Here is an 18,322-nt window from a genome sequence, read left to right as displayed (position 1 = left end):
AGAAAGATGATATTCTAGTTGAGGATGGTGGGAAGTGAGTGGGGTCTGGATGAGCTAGACTGTCCAAGACATGCTTTTTGGTTGAAGCAGGGTTATTGACACATAGGAATTCATTATACTATTCTTTCCCTTTGGATATATGTCTGAAATTTTATATAATAAATACTTGTTGAGATTTAATATTTCATTGCATTTGTCCCAACACCCCAAAAGTGTTCTTTTCAGAGTTTCTACGCAAAGCAGAGAGCCACAGACAGGTCATGTATGACTGGCTTGGAGGCCTCAGTCCTCAATGGCCTCTCAAGGGCAAGCATTTCCCTGGGACTCCCTCTTCCTGCTCCTAGATAACACTTGTCCTGAAGTGCTGAACGGATAACGAATGAAGTAGAGATTTGGGGGTTTTAGGGTCTTCAGTGGAAGACACTCGAGAGGCTCTGCAATGAGACCTTTCCTGAAACCTCATCCCAAGCCCCGCTCTCACTCACCGGTCACGCCCACGGTGGACACGGGGCCCATGCGCTGCCCCCCGTGCAGGCCGTACAGGTTCATCTTGTACTTGCGTCCGGGCTCCAGGTCCCCAACGGTCACCTCGGTCTCCTCGCCCCCGACACGCACCACCTGGGGCCCGTCCCTGCCCTTGTACTGGACGGTGAAGGAGTCGAAGTGGCCCTGGGGGACGGTCCAGGAGAGGCTCAGCGAGTCTGGGGAGGATCCTGTCACCGTCAGCTCCCCTAGAAGGGGCTCCTCGGGGGGTTCCGGGGCCTCTGTGCTGGGTTCCGTGGGGCTGGGGGTCTCCTCCATCTCTGTGGGGCTGGGGGTCTCTTCCTCTGCAGCTGAGAAGAAGGGACACACAGTGGGTGAGGCAAGGTCCCCGGGAGACGTCCTTGGGTCTCCTCCCGAGCCATGGTCCCCACTGGGGACCCCGAGGTCAGTTCAGAGGAGCCTAAGGAGGCTGGTGGTCCTACTCGGTCCACACCTCACAAACATGCCTGGAGCCCCCGGTGTCAGCTGTGGGGACTTGGGCCGCCACCAGCATGGTTCACAGAGGCCCTTCTCTGCCCAGGAGGACCCTCTAGTCCTCAGGGAGCCCAGGGGAGGCACATAGGGCATCATGGCTCAGCCTGGAGGAGAGGGGCCTCCCGCACCCCACTCCCCATCACCTGAGGGGGTGATCTCCCACTAGGTCCCACCCTGAGGCTTCCACCATCCACTCACTGGTCACCCCGATGACAGAGACGGGGCCCACACGCTGGCGGTCATGGAAGCCGTACAGGTTCATCTTGTACTTGTGGTCTGGCTCCAGGCCTGAGACAGTGACCTCATCCTCGTCCCCGGGCACCCTCACCACCTGGGGCTGCCCATCCCCGTTCTTGTACTGGACGGTGAAGGAGTCAAAGTGGCCCTGGGGGACGGTCCAGGAGAGGCTCAGCGAGTCTGGGGAGGATCCTGTCACCATCAGCTCCCCCAGGAGGGGCTCTTCGGGGGGCTCCGGGGCCTCTGTGCTGGTTTCTGTGGGGCTGGGGGTCTCCTCCATCTCTGTGGGGCTGGGGGTCTCTTCCTCTGCAGCTGAGAAGAAGGGACACACAGAGGGTGAGGCAGGGTCCCCAGGAGATGTCCTTGGGTCTCCTCCCAAGCCTTGGCTTTGACTCCAGGCCCTGACGTCAGTTCACAGAAGCCTATCCTTGGGGCTGGGTGGTCCTGCTTGGTCCACACCTCACAGACATGCCCGGAGTCCCCAGGGCCAGCTGTGGGGACCAGGGCCGCCACCAGCTTGGCTCACAGAGGCCCTTCTCTGCCCAGGAGGACCCACAAAGGTCACCATGGCTCAGACTCGAGGAGAGGGGCCTCCCACACCCCACTCCCCCATAACCTGAGGGGGTGATCTCCCCACTAGGTCCCATCCTGGGGCTTCCACTGTCCACTCACTGGTCACCCCGATGACAGAGACAGGGCCCACACGCTGGTGGTCGTGGAAGCCATACAGGTTCATCTTGTACTTGTGGTCTGGCTCCAGGCCCGAGATGGTGACCTCGTCCTCATCCCCAGGGACCCTCACCACCTTGGGCTGCCCATCCCCGTTCTTGTACTGGATCAGGAAGTGGTCGAACTGGCCCTCGGGGACAGTCCAGGAGAGGCTCAGGGAGTCAGGCGTGGCATCTGTCACTTCCAGCTCCCCCAGGCGGGGCTTGATGGGAGGCTCGGGGGCCACGGTGGACGGGGTTTGGGGGGTAGAGGGAGATTCTGAAGGTTCATCATCCTCCTCTCTTGGGGCTGAACACAGACATGGAGAGAAAAGGACCTGAGAGAGGGGCACAGGGTCCGTGGGGACTCGGCCCTCTTCTGCGCCCTCATGGCCCCCTGGAAGGAAGCTGAGTGGGCAGAGTTCTTTTGCTCACCTGTCATGGCCTCGATGTGGGCAGGACCAACACGTTGCCCGTCGTGGAAACCGTACAGGCTCACCAGGTATCTGTGGTCAGATTCCAGGTCAGAGATGGTGATGTCATGCTGGTCGCCCCCTACATTAACTTCTTGGCGTTGCCCATCCTCATCTGTGTATTGGACCTCGAAGGAGTCAAATTCTCCCTCAGTTGCTGTCCACGAGAGATGCAGGCTGTGTGGGGTGGCCTCCTCCAGAGTCACCTCCCCCAGATGGGGCTCAGATGTTGCATGACTGAAAGTTTCAGGCTCAGCTTCAATTTCTTCCCTGGGGGCTGGTTCTGAGAGACAGGTAGAGAGGGGTGAGTGGTCTGTCGCCGCACCAAGACTCTTCAAGAGGATGGATGGAGGGAAGGAGGTGAGGACAAGAGATCAGTAATAAAAAGGACCAACTACTGATACCCAGGGATGAACTTCAAAAGCATCATGCTAAGTGCAGGAAACACACAAAAAACTATGTACTGTAAGAGTCTGTTAAACAAAACACTTAAAAAGGCAAAACTATAATGACAGAAAGCAATTAGTGGTTGCCAGAAGCTGGGATCAGGGAAACTGACAGTCAAGGAGCATGGGGAAATGTCTGGAGTCATTGTTTTCTATCTTTGTTGTAGTAATGGTCATGACTTAGACATCTGCCCAAACTCACTGAATTATGCTGTTAAAGTAGGTGAATTTTATTGTATGTAAATTATGCCTATATGAAGCTGACCTCTTCCCCCAAAAGAAGGGGTACAGGAAGCTCAGAAATCCTGACTCCATCAGACCAGGAGAGCCAGGTGGGAAGGAGGGACAGCGAATTCCCCTGGCTGCACTCACCGGTCACAGCGATGGCGGAGATGGGACCCACTCGCTTGTCCCTGGACAGCCCGTAGAGTAGTAGCTTGTACCTGCGGGCAGGGTCCAGGCCCGAGACACTGACCTCCCTGTGGCTGCCCTCCACGGGCACCACCTGGGGTTGCCCATCTCTGTCCCTGTACTGGATCACAAAGGAGTCGAAGTGGCCCTCGGGGACTGTCCACGAGAGGCCCACGGAGTCTGATGTCACACCGGTCACCTGCAGCTCTTCCCCCAGACGTGGTTTGGAGGGACGCTTTGTTCCAGCCTCGTCCACTGCTCTGCGGGTCTCTGAAATGGAAACACAGAGAGGAAATGGTTGTTTCTGGAAGGCTGGGTGACCCTGAAGGGAAGGACTGAGAGGTCTAAAGATGGGACTGAGCTGCGGCTGCGCCCTGCAGGACTGGGTCTTCGGGCTTGTGCAAGGCGATGGGCTGGATTCCAGACAGACAACTAGAGCCAAACAACAGCCATGATGACAGCCACCACAAGTGACCACAGCAACCTTCCCCAGGGGCCCCTCCAGACCAGGGACACCCCCTGCAGGGGCTGCCCTCACCTGTGGTGCCCTCGGCGGTGAGGGGGCCATGGCGCCTCTTGCCCAGGAGGCCGTAGACAAGGAATCTGTACTTGCGGCCGGAGTCCAGAGGGCTGATGGTGACTGAGCGCTCATGGCCCTCCACGGACACCACGCGGGGCCCATCCCTGTCCTTGAACTGGACCACAAAGGAGTCGAAGTGGCCCTCGGGGACCGTCCAGGAGAGGCGCAGTGAGTCTGGGGTGGGGTCTGTCACCCACAGCTCCCCGAGGCGGGGTGGGGCTCCTGGGCTGGCGTCACCTCGGCCAACTGACAGAGAGGAAAGTTTCTTGTGTTTATTTTTTTTTCCAAAATGACTCCTTGACTGCCTCCCTCTGGAGTTGGAAAAATCTAGAACTGCCCAAATGATCAGTGCTTCCTCCAGATATTTCCATCACCATCACATGCCCACCAGCATCCTCATCTGGCCATGCCTCTATCCATTAACCAGTGCAGGGAGCAGCCTTCTGTCCTGGGAAAAGCGATTCCCTAACTTCCTATTTATCTTATTACACTTGTTATCCAGACTCTATATAGGGACCTGATAGGGACCATTTCCTTGGCAGGGTGCAGCTTATCACAGGCTTCATCTCCTTATTTTCTTTGACCAGGGAATCTATTGTTTGTGATTTGACTGTTCTCTGGGAAAACCCAAGGGTCCTGAGGACATCAGAGCGGGTACAGGTCCCTGGGGGCAGACAGCTGGTGGGGAGGTAGGATATTATGATGACGGTGACCCTCATAGGACCTGGTGGAGGAGTAGGGACTGCTTTTGTGTGAAGAGGGGTACAAGGAGAAGAAGGATGCTCAGACAGGAGAAGGATCTGGTGTCTGCCCAAGAAGCCATCCCGGGGCCTGAGAAGGAGCTGGCCTTCTGCCTTTCTGGACAGCAAGGACGCTGACGGCATTGTTATTGTGAGAGTTCTCTGGCAACTGGGAACCCCCAGGGGCAGGGGAGGGCCTGGATCAAAATCCAGGAAAGGGCATAGATGGGCTGGGCCCGACTGGGCCAGACTGGGCAGCCAGTCTTGGGCTCTTCTGGTCCTCGTTTCTGAGGCTCCAGGAAGAGGGCAGGGGAGGAAAGCGGTCCCTCTGGAGAGGCAGATATGGGACCCAGTGTGCCTGGGCCTGCAGGGCAGGAAACAGGGTGAGGGTCAGTGGAAAGCTCTCTCTCGGGAGGTGATGGCTACACAAGGCTGAGACTTGGATGTGGAACAGCTCTGGCCTCCCGCCCTTGCTTCCCAGTCCTGCTGTGTCTCGTGCTTCCACCTTCCAGGAAGGGTCCTGGAGGAGCCATTGAACAGAAGTAGGAATTACAAGAAGAGGTGAAAGTCAGCCGGGGGAACTGATCCAGGAACCCACTTCATTTTCTTGGTTCCTATCTGACTAGGAAGGGACAAGGCAGCAGGGCTTTTCAAATAAAAAGGAAGAGGTGGATGAAAGGGAGACCAGGTGGAAAGGAGAGGCATTCAGGCAGCGGGAAGAAGGACAGCAGGGCTGGGACCTCAACTTCATGGGGGTCCCTCTCACCTGTCTTTGCCTCCACAGAGACTGGGCCACGGCGTTTCCCATCTTGGATCCCAAAGAGCAGGAACTTGTATTTCCTACTGGGCTCCAGGCCGGGGACGGTGACCTCACGCTGGTCGGCAGCCACAGGCACCACCTGGGGCTGCCCGTCCCTGTCCTTGTACTGGACCAAGAAGGAGTCGAATTCGCCCTTGGCGACGGTCCAGGAGAGGCCCACGGAGTCCGGGGTCACATCTGTCACCGTCAGCTCCCCCAGGCGTGGCTCCACGGGAGGCTCTGTGACTGGGGCTGGGGGGATGGGAGCTAGGATCCAGGAAGACAGAGAACATGGCTGAGATTTCTGGCAGGAAAACTCCCCCCTTGCAGGGCTCCTGGGCTCTGAGGGCCTCCAGGGGGTATTGAACTGAGACAGGGAGCAGTTACATCTCTATTTTCACCAGCCTCTAGCATTTCCTTCAATGATGCATATAGGAAACCAACACAGTGGTACTAGCAGTGCTCATGACTGTCACCAACAGGAATCACAGATGCTGTCACATCAGCTTAGAATTACTGCAGAAACTTCAAAACACTCCACACTCATCACTGCTTCTAAATAGGTTATTAAACATGCCACAAGATTCTTGTTATTTAATGCACTAATAGTGAAGTTCCTATATTACTAATTCATAAATTCGAGTTTTAAAATACCTTTGATAATTGGCTATCAATAGAATCGATATGGTATGGTAAAATCCTATGCATTTTACTTTATAGATTTTAAGACATTGCTCTGAAAGGGGTTCACTGGTTTCATAGACACCACAGCACAGAAACAGTGGTGGCCTGTCCCCAGAAGGCGTGAGGGGCAGGAGACGCCGGGAGCGGAGAGCAAGGGCCATATTCCTGAGGAAGGAAGACTCTGGGTCGGCCAGAAGGGAACACAGCCCAGGCCAAGGGGGCCGAGGGCCTCTGCGAAAAGATTCGAGGGATGTGTGTTGTTTAACCCCAGTGAAAAAGGGCAGCAGGGGGAGGTGGTAGCTGGTCCAAGTCACAGCGGGGTTGTGAAGAGAGGGGAGGAAACAGCTGTGAATGATCAGAGGGATAGCGTCTGGCTGGACCTGGTCGGAGGGGAGGAAGACAACCCTGCCTGGGGGAGGAGGCAGAGCAGAGATAGAAACTGGAAGACAGGGAAGGTTCCAGCTCACAAGAGGATCTCTGGGGTCAGGGAACAGACCACATGCCTGTGACTGGGGAGGATCTGAGCGAGAAGCTGGGGATGGGGGGTGGCCCTGGGTGACCAGGGATGGGGACTGCCTTGACCCGCCCTCACTCACCAGTCAGGGCCACCACGGAGAGGGGGCCCACGCGCTGCCCACCATGTAGCCCGTACACGTTCATCCTGTATTTGCGCTCAGGCTCCAGCCCGGAGACAGTGGCCTCTCTCTGGTCTGCGGCCACAGGGATCACGTGGGGCTGCCCGTCCCTGTCCTTGTACTGGACCACAAAAGAGTCAAACTGACCCTCAGGGACTGTCCATGCGAGGCCCACGGAGTTGGGGGTCACATCTGTCACTGTCAGCTCCCCGAGGCGTGGTTCCTTGGGGGGCTCGGTGGCCGGAGGAGTCTCTTCTGCTTGTGGAGCTGAGACAGAAATGGGGGAGGATGTCAGGAAAAGCCCCTCTTCCCCTTGGTAGTAATTATCTGTGTTGTTGTGGTGGTGCCCATGGGGTGGTTCTGATGTAAGACTACACTGATTGGCAACATCTGTCTGGCCGACAAGCCTTCACTAAGTGCCTGCCAGAATCTGGGGCTGTGCCTGGTGGGGAGGGGTGTCAGTCACCACCGAGACCCTGGGAAAGTGGCTGAAGGTCCACCTGCCCATCTCTGGCTCCAAGTCCTCCAGCCAGACCTCCCAGCTGACCCCCAGACTTGGGTGTGCTCAGCATCTTCCTTGGGTGCCTAACTGATCCCAAATTCCAGTCCAAAGCCAAGTTCAGGGGCTTTCCCCCGCCAACTCCTGTTCCCTCCACAGACTTCCCACCTCATCAAAACCCCCACTTCACTGTCAGAGTCATCCCTGAGTCCTCTCCTCCACCCCACGGCCGGCCTTCGAGTAAGTCCTGTCGGCACTGCCTTCAGAAGCTGACTCCCCTACTCCTTAAGTCCACCACCACCCCCTCTAAGTTGGAAAAGGAAATGGCAACCTACTCCAGTGTTCTTGCTTGGAGAATTCCATGGACAGAGGAACCTGGCAGGATACAGTCCATGGGGTTGCAAAGAGTCGGACACAACTGAGCGACTACCACTCACCTCCTCTAAGCACACAGCTCTTACTGGATATGGCACAGTCTCCTAAATCCCCCTCCTCCTCCCCTCTTCACTGTGTTCCCCACTGTTAGCACATTAGTCAGAGCCTGTTCCCGCCATGGCTTCCATCTCACTCAGAGCAAGAAGCCAAGTCCTTACAATGACCTCCCTCCGAGGCCCCACATGTTTACCTCTCACACCACCCTCCTCATTCCAAAACAGTCCTCGCTGGTCCTCAGACATTCCCTCTGCCCGGAAGCTCTTTCCCAGAGGCCTGTATGACTTGTCCTCTCCCTCCAGCAGGTCCTTCTTCAGCAAGTCCCTTTCCAGCCCGCTTCCCACCCACTCACCATCTCGCCTACCGGGCTTTTCTTTTCTCCCCAGCTCTTGTCACTGTCTCACACACAGCCCTACAGATGCATTTGTGCAATTTGGTGCCTGTCTCCTCTGATAGAATGTGAGCTCCTGGAAGGAGCCTTGCCTTGTTCACTGCTGTGTCCCCAGCACCGGCACCCAGTGGGTGCTCCACAATGTTTGTTAAATTAATGAGTGGTATGCACATCTGGGAGAGGCTGAGCTAACGACCGGCTAGTCCCCACTGCCCCAGAGCGAGCTGAGTCTGGGAGGCACTGCTTATTAGGACCAGCCTGGAAAGTGGTCCCAAGAGGCAAGTAGCAGAGGGGTGGCTAGGCGGGTGGGTTCCCAAGATCCTGTTTCTCAGGTTCCTGTGGGAGGATAAGATTAGGCTCTGTACTCATAAAACCTGCTTTCAAAATGGGCTGGGGGGCTTCCCTGGTGGCTCAGGGGTAAAGAATCCACCTGCCAGTGCTGGAGACGCGGGTCCGACCCCTGATCCAGGAACATGGAGCCTGTGTCTAGAGCCCAGGAGACACAGCCACTGAGCCCTCGAGCCACAGCTCCAGAAGCCAGCATGTCTAGAGCCCGTGCTCCTCAACAAGAGAAGCCACTGCAATAGGAAGCCCCCGCACCGCAACTAGAGAGCAGCGCTCACTCACCACAATCAGACAAAAGCCTGTGAAGCAATGAAGACCCAGAACAGTTAAAAATAAGTAAATAAACCTAAAACGGGGAGGTGGGGCTGGCATGAGAATCCCCTGGTGGTTCTTGGTTAGCACTTGATGCTTCCACTGTAGGGGGAATGGGTTCAATCCCTGGTCCTAAAATCCTATAAGCCATCAGCTTGACCAAAAAATTTTTTTAAAAAATTAAAGTAAAAATGGGCTGGTGATGAGGCCTCAGAAGGACAGAAGTAAGTCTGAGTGGGAAGGGCAGGGATGGAGGCAGCTGAAGGCGGGAGGGAGTGACCACCATGTACTGAGCTTCTCCCAGGTCCAGGAACCAGGCCAGGCATTGTGTTCCATTTAATTTGCCTTCCAACTCTGTTGTTCCTGTAGCTTCCATTTCCTGCTTGTTTTCGCCCTCTCTGCACTTCTTTCCACGAGAGAGAAACTGTCCTCACCATCAAGACCTATCGCTGGTGCTTTGGCTCAACTGGGGAAGGCGGAATGATAACTACCCGTGAGTACCGCAGTCCCCATGCTGCATTTGGTAAAATCCTTTCCCAATTTAGCAATGTTTCTAAAGCTGCATGTTAGTTCTTCTCCTAGCAACGGCTAAGCACGTGCTGTGTGCCAGGCATAGTCCCTCGGTCAGCTCAGCAGGCTCCAGCTGCCCATTGCCTTCCTGCTTGGATAATGAGCTCCATCGCACAGCTTAAAACTGAGAAGCTAAGAATGGAATGCAGTTTCTTCAATTCCAAGAGTCAATTGTCCTCTACTGCACTGCCTCAGTCAGTGCCCGACATAGTCCATCCTTACCTGGGAACCGGGCTTCCCAAGTGGAGCTAGTGGTAAAGAACCTGCCTGCCAATGCAGGTGACATAAGAGACGCGGGTTCGATCCCCGGGTGGAGAAGATCCCCTGGAGGAGGGCATGGCAACCCACTCCAATATTCTTGCCTGGAGAATCCCATGGATAGAAGAGCCTGGCAGGCTACAGTCCATAGGGTCGGACACAACTGAAGCAACTTAGCATGCACGCACGTGCCCAGGGACCAGCGTGGCTGCCCCAGACAGACAAATGGACCTAGGGTGACCCCAGGAGAAAGCTTGGCCATATGTCCTAGGCCTGACACAAGCCTCCACCTTTCTACTTCAGGCCCACAGGACAGTAACCCACTGAGGCTTTCCCCTCTCCCCACTCTCTGTGCTGACTGAAGAAAGAAAGGAAATCAGGGGTGAAAAACTCTGGACGCTAAGCCAACCAAGCCCCTTTGAGAAATACAGAAACCATGTTCTGGAAACATGTTTCTCTGCTTTTAAAAATCTTTCCCTTTAGAATAAAAGTTGCTTTTGAAAAATCTGTGTCTTTGTTTCAGTGAACAAAGGAGAAGAGAGACGCCCTGTCCCTGGGGCCAAGCTGGGCAGACCAGCAGGAGGGTCACAGGGGCCTGTCTGGGGCCTGGCCCTGGCCCTGGGGCTCTGCAGAGTGGGCGCCCAGGCGGGTCCTCTGTGGTGGCTGAGGGGCCCTGTACCTGGGTGGAAGGGACAGTCTTCCTTGCTGTAATCACTCACTGGATGAGTCATAAAGAAAATTTCCAGCTGCCCTGGTGAAGAGGCCAATGTCTCATGCACATTCTAAGAAGCCGAACCAGCCAAAGGGGACAGAGCAGACCCCAGGGTGAGGCCAGATATAATCATTGTAGTGGCCAACACTGCCAGCATGTTTACTCTGAGCCAGGCCGGCGCTAATTCACTTAATCTCACAACAGTTCTGTGAGGTGGGCATTATTATCCCCATTTTACGGCTGAGAAAACAAACACAGTAAGTTGAAAACTCGCTCAAGGTGGTGCAGCTGGTTGTAGCCCAGTCTGCAGTGAACTGTTCTTTCTAGGTTGTCCCCAAGCAGGGGGTTCCATCGCAGCAAGGGAGGGAGACGCCACAGGGAGCCTGGGGGCCACTGAGGGGAGGAAAGCAAACAAAGGCCCCACGCTAACTCACCGGTCACACCCACGGTGGACACGGGGCCCACGCGCCGTCCCCCGTGCAGGCCGTACAGGTTCATCTTGTACTTGTGTCCGGGCTCCAGGCCTCCAACGGTCACCTTGGTCTCCTCGCCCCCAACACGCACCACCTGGGGCCCGTCTCTGCCCTTGTACTGGACGGTGAAGGAGTCGAAGTGGCCCTGAGGGACGGTCCAGGAGAGGCTCAGCGAGTCCGGGGAGGATCCTGTCACCGTCAGCTCCCCTAGAAGGGGCTCCTCAGGGGGCTCCGGGGCCTCTGTGCTGGGTTCCGTGGGGCTGGGGGTCTCCTCCACCTCTGTGGGGCTGGGGGTCTCCTCCACCTCTGTGGAGCTGGGGGTCTCCTCCATCTCTGTGGGGCTGGGGGTCTCTTCCTCTGAAGCTGAGAAGGAGGAACACACAGAGTGGGTGAGGCAGGGTCCCCAGGAGATGTCCTTGGGTCTCCTCCCAAGCCATGGTCCCCACTGGGGGCCCTGAGGTCAGTTCAGAGAAGCCTAAGGAGCCTGGTGGTCCTGCTCAGTCCACACCTCACAGACATGCCTGGAGCCCCAGGCATCAGCTGTGGGGACCGGGGCTGCCACCAGCACAGCTCACGGAGGCCCTTCTCTGCCCAGGAGGACCCACAAAGGTCACCATGGCTCAGCTTTGAGGAGAGAGACCTCCCACACCCCACTCCCCCATCACCTGAGGGGGTGATCTCCCCACTAGGTCCCATCATGGGGCTTCCACCGTCTACTCACTGGTCACCCCGATGACAGAGACGGGGCCCACACGCTGGCGGTCATGGAAGCCATACAGGTTCATCTTGTACTTGTGGTCTGGCTCCAGGCCCGAGATGGTGACCCCGTCCTCATCTCCTGGCACCCTCATCACCCTGGGTTGCCCATCCCCGTCTCTGTACTGGACGGTGAAGGAGTCAAAGTGGCCCTGGGGCACAGTCCAGGAGAGGCTCAGCGAGTCCGGGGAGGATTCTGTCACCATCAGCTCCCCCAGGAGGGGCTTCTTGTGGGGCTCTGGGGCCTCTGTGCTGGGTTCTGTGGGGCTGAGGGTCTCTTCCATCTCTGTGGCGCTGGGGGTCTCATCCAGGACTTCCTGAGGGACTGAGAGAAGAGATTAGGCTCTCAGGTGACATGCTTTGGTGGTGACATTAATCATGACATAAAGTACATTTGGCAAGTATACTCTTCAAGCTGTTGGCTTAGGAGTTCCTGTAGCCTTTGTATTAGCCATTCAGTGACTCATTGAAGGAGACAGCACTGAGACAGGCCCCTAAACCCCACCGTGTACTGCTGGCCAATTGCACTGGCTGGGCTCTCATGTCTGAGAAAGGAGGTGAGGCAAGATGAGAGAAAACTGAGGAATTCTTCCATACTGTGTTCATGGAGTGTGCTGACCACAGGAAAGCGAGGGGGCAGCAAGGACTTATCCCACTTGCATTTCTCCCTGTCAGTTGCTGCCCCTCCCCAGGGTTGCCCAGCTCCCCTCACCCCACTGACCAGGACAGAAAATGGGATGTGCTCTGGCTAAGACCTTCCCGGGCAGCCCTGTCTCTTCCTCCACTTCAGACACGAGTAGGGGAAAGGGTATGGGAATGGGGCTGGGGGCTGGGGAGAGCCGTGCTCTTCCTGGCTGGGGGAAGAATCACAGTCACAAGGGTATCCACCCACCGTCTGCAGTAGCCAGGTCTCTGCTGAGGCTCCGTGAGGTGGGGAGACTGGCACAAGGGAAGCCAGCCCTTCTGTGACCCACTCCCCGGCCCATGGGGGACCACTTTGGGCACAGAAGATTGAGGAAGCAGCAAGCAAGAATGATAACCCAGAGAAGGAAGGGGAAGGTGGAAAGGTAGGTAGAAGAAAAGGATACTGGGAAGGGAGAGAGTCAGGGAGAAATGATGGCCTACTCTTTAATAGCAGTTTTGACGTGCTAGGCACTAAGTGTATTAACCCATTTAATTCTAATAGCTCTGTGAAGCTGTTACCCTTGTTATTCCCATTTGACAGGTGAGAAAGCTGAGGCCCAGAGAGACTCATTAAGTTGCACAAGATCCCAAAGCTAGGATTAATATCCAGGCAGTTGGCTCTAGAGCCCATATTCCCAACCACAATGCTACATAGTCAGGGAAATGTGCTGGATGGGGGAGGCTGGGCCCTAGGAGGAATGTAGGGCTGGGGGCTGAAAGCGAGCCCTTTGCCCTGCTCCAAGCTGGCTGGGACTCAGCAAGTCAGGGGGCTGGGGAAATGTGGAGCTCACGTCCCTTGGATTTGCCAGTTCTGAACAGAGCATCGGTGGAGGGAGGGTGTGGGCAGCAGGTAATAGAAGCTCAGAAGAGACCACAGCCTCAGCCAGGAGAAGGCCAGCAAAGGCCACGAGGAAAGAAGACCGTGGCTGAGGACACGTAGTGGGAGGATAGCCCAGCAGGACGGACGATTCTCAGTTCTCAGAATGGCGGAAAAGGGCCTGTCCTTGGAGCTGGAGAAGCAGGGCCAAGAAAGATGTCAGGGGCTGGCGGCTGGATGTGAAATCCTGGGATAAGGGGAAGGAGACGGCGGAGGCTTTGGCAGAACTGGAACCAAGGAAGAGAAGGTGGAGAGAGGCGCCAAGGGTCTGGGGCCAGGTCCCACTCAGAGGGCTGGGGGTTGACGGGCAAGGGAGGCCTGACTCACCTGTGGTGGCCACCACGGACACAGGCCCCACGCGCTGCCTGCCATGAAGCCCATAGAGGTTCATCTTATACTTCCGATTGGGCTCCAGGCCGGGGATGGAGACCTCATTCTCATCACCCCTGACGGGCACTGCTTGGGGCCGCCCCTGGGCATCCTTGTACTGGACCACGAAGGAGTCGAAAGAGCCCTGGGCCACCGTCCAGGAGAGGCGCAGGGAGTCTGCAGTGGTGCCAGTCACTGTCAGCTCCCCCAGCAGGGGCTGCTCTGGGGGCTCTGCATGGCGGGGCTCCTCTTTCTTCTCTGGGGCTGTAAATAAGAAGGCCCAGGCGGGGCTGAACTGGCAGAACCCCAGGACTGGGGCCTGGGGTTTGGAAGGCTTGTCACACCTGTGGGGGTCTCTACTCGATTAGCATGAGCGCTGAACTCTAAGAAGCCTGGCACAGCCAGAGTATGACACACCTTCTGGGCCTCGGGGAGCAGCTGAACAGGATGAAAGGGGCCCAGCAGTGCGGGGGAGGCTGGCTGGCCCTGAGCCCAAAAGCGGGGCCAGGATTCCGCGTCAGCCATCTTGCTGGGAGGCCCCAGCCAGCTCCTGGCTGAGGGCAGGCATGTGGAAGGCCGGGAGGGGTCAGCCTTAGGGGTCAGCCCCCCTGTAAGGCCGGGGGCTTAGGAGGCTGCCACTCACCGGTGGTGCCATCGGCCGTGAGGGGGCCGTGCCGTTTCTTGTTGGCAATCCCAAACAGAGTGAATCTGTACTTGTGGTCAGGGTCCAGCGGGGAGATAATGACCGAGCGCTCGGGCCCTTCCATGGGCACCACCTGCGGCCGTCCATCCTTGTCCCTGTACTGGACCACGAAGGAGTCAAACTGGCCCTCAGGGACAGTCCAGGAGAGGTGCAGTGAGTCTGGGGTGGGATCAGTCACCCACAGCATCCCCAGGCGGGGCGGAGTCACTGGGCTGGGATCAGTCTGAGGCACTAGGAAGAGGAGGTGGGAGAGAAGGGAAGGACACGGGTCAAAAGAGAAGAAGAAATCCATATCCTCCCTGGGAATGCTGTGTGAGGCTGTGCCGGCTGTTCACTGCACAAAGGTGCATGGTGAAGGCAGCACTGAGGGACTGAAATCCAGCCAGCACTCTGCTTGCCAAGCTGTGCACCCTGGCAAGTGGCTATGCCCACCTAAAAGAACATGCGGCTTATTTGACGTGGCATGAAAGCACTGTCTTAACTGTTGTTGTTTAGTTGCTAAGTCGTGTCTGACTCTTTGCCACTCCATGGACTGGCCTGCCAGGCTCCTCTGTCCATGGAATTCTCCAGGCAAGCATACTGGAGTGGTTTGCCATGCCCTCCTCCAGGGGATCTTCCCAATCCAGGCATCGAACCTGAACCTCCTGCATTGGCAGGGAGATTCTTTACCGCTGAGTCACCAAGGAGGCCCGCTGTACGGACTAGTGTGGCCCTCACTTATTCCGCAGCCTGGAGAGGGGCTTCAGAGAGAAGGAAGCGCAGTGAGCCCCTTCCACATCTCCACAGCCAGGGAAGTCTTCCAGGACAGCCTCCACTGCTTCCAGACCTAATGACGAGCTGATTTCCTCTCCAAGAGAGGGACGCATGGTCCTTGGAGCATTTTCATGTGGCAAAGCCCCCCACAACTGTGCTCTGGGCCCCACTTCATCCGCTCCCACTCTCACTCCATCAGCTGTGCCCTCAAGATTTACGCAAACTCCTCCACTCGGCTGCATCGCTCTCCAGCCTCCACCCTCCCTCTTCGCTCTCCACTCCAGCCCAGATTCCAGAGAGAGATGCTTGTACTCATGTCCTCACCTTCATCACCCTCCCAACCCAGCCCTGCCCTCCACCAGCAGCTCCCACCAGGGTCAGTGGTGACCTCGCCATAGCTAAGTCCTGTGGACACTCTGCAGCCCTGAGTCACTCTTACGGAATCTGACATGTCTGACCACACCCTTCATTTTGGCATTCCTCTCCCCAGTTTACCCCTCAGGCTGCCCTGCAGACGCCCGATCCTCTGTTCATGCCATGAGTGATGGCCACCTCCAGGGTCCCAGGGGTCATGTCCCTTCTCTCTGCCTCCCCACCCTGGCTTCTGCCCACTGGGACACCCATGCTCCGTCCTCAGGCCTTTTCTCTGCTCTCCAGTCCCAGGAGGGCAGCGGGAGAGCGCCATGGGCCCCTCACTTTCTGCCTGAGTGGCCTTGCCCCCTCTGTGCCGCCCTTCTCCTCATCTGTAAAGTGAGCATGCCTCACAGCGCTGCTAGTGAGGATTAAGTGTGATCATTCACTTAGAACATCTTGAACACATCTGACACTTAAACGCTCAAAAGATGTTTGACTAAGTGTTGCTGCACTGTTGCACCGTTCCTCACATCTGCTGTTCCTTGCCTTAGGGAACGGGACTGCCGGATCCAGAAGAATGGGGTGCCTGGGCCTCCTCGCTCTCCTTCACCCCACCCATCCCCTGCCTCACTGCCACCATCCCCGCCAGGCCAGCATCCTCCCTTGCTGGTTCTTAACTCACTTCTCCAGCTTTCCTCTGCAGCAGACTCAGAGCTATTTGTAAGATAAATATTGAATCAGGTCACTCTCTCACTTAAAGCCCTTTGGAGGCCCCCTAGGGTCCTCAAATGAGGCCTAAGTGACTCACTCAGACACTGGAGATCGTGAGATCAGTGTCCTCAGCCCCCAGGTGCCCTGCCCTGCTATCCGGAGGAGAGACTTTGATTCAATTGCAGGGCCACTCTCACTCCTGCCTCACTCTTCACAGCTCCCTCTGTTGGCACTGCCCTCCTCAACCTTCCTGCCTGACCCACCACAACTTTCCCTTTAGGATTCAGCTCAGGCACCACCGCCTCCAGGAAGACTTCTGGGATTTCCCAAAGCACTGGGGAGACCTCCATCAGGACCGCGCAGAGGGTAAGGGCAAGGTCTTGGGTGACCCCTGTCACTCACAGATCTTGGCTTCAGCCACCAGGGGGCCGTGCCTCTTCTTGCCCACGAGCCCGTACAGGACAAATTTGTACTTGCGGCCGATGTCCAGGTTGGAGATGAGGGCTGTGCGCTGGGGCCCCTCTACAGGCACCACCTGGGGCCTGTCCCTGTCTTTGTACTGGATCACGAAGGAATCGAACTCGCCCTCAGGGACTGTCCAGTGCAGAAGCAGGGAGTCGGAGGTCACGTCCGTCACTGTCAGCTTGCCCAGGCGAGGTGGGGCCAAGGGCTTCCCAGGTTTCTCCCCATCCTTGTCTGCAGTTGGGGGGGGGGGTGCAAAAACAAAGCATGTGGGCTCAAGCACTGTCTTGTCCCTGCTCTTCGTCCCTCTCCTCTGCCCCCTGGCTCCTTTCATGCTGGATGCCTCCCTCCCTTGATGCCTGCATTCCCTGCCCTCAGTTCTCTGGGACCAGCCTTTCTAAGAAGGGGGGCATTTCTCCCCAGTATCTACTCTGGAGCAAGAGCTTCCGCTCTTCCCTATGATAACTTCCTCCCCACTCACAAAGGTCCCAGGCCCTCTACACACCAACACTCTGAGGGAGTTTCGGGTCCCCCGAGGTTCTTCCTGAGAGTTCGGAACCCTTGCTGCTTCAGAGCAGCCTGGAGAGGCCTTAGTCCACCTGAACGTCTCTCTCCTTCACCACCCTCTCCCCGGAGGTGAGCTTGATCTGGAGTTACAGGGAGAGCTGGCTACCCGAGTCCCATAAAGGGGGACCAGGAGAAACTGTGAACGCCAGGAGCCACAGGCTCCTGCCAGGATTCCACAAACCTCACCCATCTCTGAATCCCGATGGCCGTGGAGCGCCCTCCCCAGGGGACCTCCACCCCTAGCGGGAACTGGCTGATGAGACCATGGGGCACTGCAGCCCAGGCTTGCAGGGCGGGGGGACAAGGTGTCCTAGTCTGTTCAGTGAGGGGATGGCAGGGGCTTGAGAGAAGGGAAAAGGAGGTGGGGGCTGAGGATCAGTATCCTCGGGGCCAGAGGCCTTCCCACACTGACGCTGAGAAATGCGGGGGGCGGAGAGGGGCAGAGGAGTGACCAGGAAGTGGGGGCGGGACACTTCTACACAAAGAAAGCTGCAAGTGGAGAGCCATGGGCCAACAGTCTCTCTCCTTGAATCTTTGTCCCATGCTTTGACTTTTCTCCTCTCAGCTATTTATCTGGAAGGGCTCCCCTCTCTGATCCACCCTTTCGTTGGGCTAAGACCTTCCCCATCCCTCTTGCCTCTGAGCCCTCAACTCCTTTTCTCTCCTTGTTTCTTCTACTGGCTCGACCCAAACACCAGCCCCGTCCTTCAGTCTCCACCCCACCCCTGAAGTCCTAATGGCCCAGCCCCTCCCCGAGCCTCAGGACACTGGACTTGAGCGGAGTCCAGGATGTACCCATAATGCCTTGGTAGATGAGAGGGGCAGAGGGCTCGCCGCTGGGAGGGATCCCACGAAGTGACAACTCGTAGGGGGATTCAGCAGGGGGTGAGGGCACCAGAGCCTGACGGACATCCCCTGGCAGTAGCTCCTCATGGGCCCCTGGCCCTTCGGGCACCCGTAGGCGCAGCTGGAAGTGGGTAAAGGTGTCAGGCTGGGCAGTCCAGGCCACTCGGAGGCGCCCTGTCTTGTCTTTGCCCAGCACCCTCAACTCGGCCAGCTCCTGGGGGCGCTGCTGCAGGACGGGCGCCTGAGCCCCTTGAGTCGTTGAAGGGCCTGAGGGAGGAGGCTCATCAGTGGCCCCCAAGAGGCCTGAGGGGGAGGACCCTGGGGAGAGGCAGGGCAAGAAAAACAGGAGAGTCGAGTATGAGAGCCAGAAAGGAGACCACAGTCCCCAGGTTCTGCTCTCTGGCCTCTGAGAGTCTTCAGACTTCCCCTTGGTCGCTCCTGGATCACCCCCTGGGTCACCTCATTGTCCCAAGCATCCATTATAGCCCTGCACAGACGAGCCTGCAGGTCATAAATAGA

At 57.1% G+C, this 18,322-nt stretch overlaps 1 protein-coding gene across 12 annotated transcripts in view; it reads right to left on the bottom strand.

Annotated features, from left to right (window-relative positions):
• TNXB (tenascin XB) overlaps positions 1–18,322 on the bottom strand; it is a 56,321-nt gene that overhangs the window by 18,415 nt on the left and 19,584 nt on the right. For 8 of the 12 annotated variants that reach the window (XM_043907791.1, XM_043907798.1, XM_043907793.1 and 5 more), the window contains 14 exons: positions 17,753–18,121; positions 16,331–16,624; positions 14,051–14,341; positions 13,366–13,671; positions 11,443–11,802; positions 10,683–11,084; positions 6,691–6,996; positions 5,378–5,677; positions 3,830–4,117; positions 3,253–3,561; positions 2,397–2,717; positions 1,927–2,271; positions 1,216–1,566; positions 486–833 (listed from right to left, as the gene is read on the bottom strand). In XM_043907791.1, coding sequence (XP_043763726.1) covers positions 486–833; positions 1,216–1,566; positions 1,927–2,271; positions 2,397–2,717; positions 3,253–3,561; positions 3,830–4,117; positions 5,378–5,677; positions 6,691–6,996; positions 10,683–11,084; positions 11,443–11,802; positions 13,366–13,671; positions 14,051–14,341; positions 16,331–16,624; positions 17,753–18,121 — 4,590 coding nt within the window. The remainder of the gene's footprint in view (positions 1–485; positions 834–1,215; positions 1,567–1,926; positions 2,272–2,396; positions 2,718–3,252; positions 3,562–3,829; positions 4,118–5,377; positions 5,678–6,690; positions 6,997–10,682; positions 11,085–11,442; positions 11,803–13,365; positions 13,672–14,050; positions 14,342–16,330; positions 16,625–17,752; positions 18,122–18,322) is intronic. The other 4 variants (XM_043907796.1, XM_043907795.1, XM_043907802.1 and 1 more) reach the window with 4 other exon arrangements.

The sequence above is a fragment of the Cervus elaphus genome, chromosome 7 (assembly GCF_910594005.1).
Source record: "Cervus elaphus chromosome 7, mCerEla1.1, whole genome shotgun sequence".
Classification (NCBI taxonomy): domain Eukaryota; kingdom Metazoa; phylum Chordata; class Mammalia; order Artiodactyla; family Cervidae; genus Cervus; species Cervus elaphus.
Note: the sequence above shows the minus strand (reverse complement) of the source record. Positions and strands in the feature narration are given on the sequence as shown.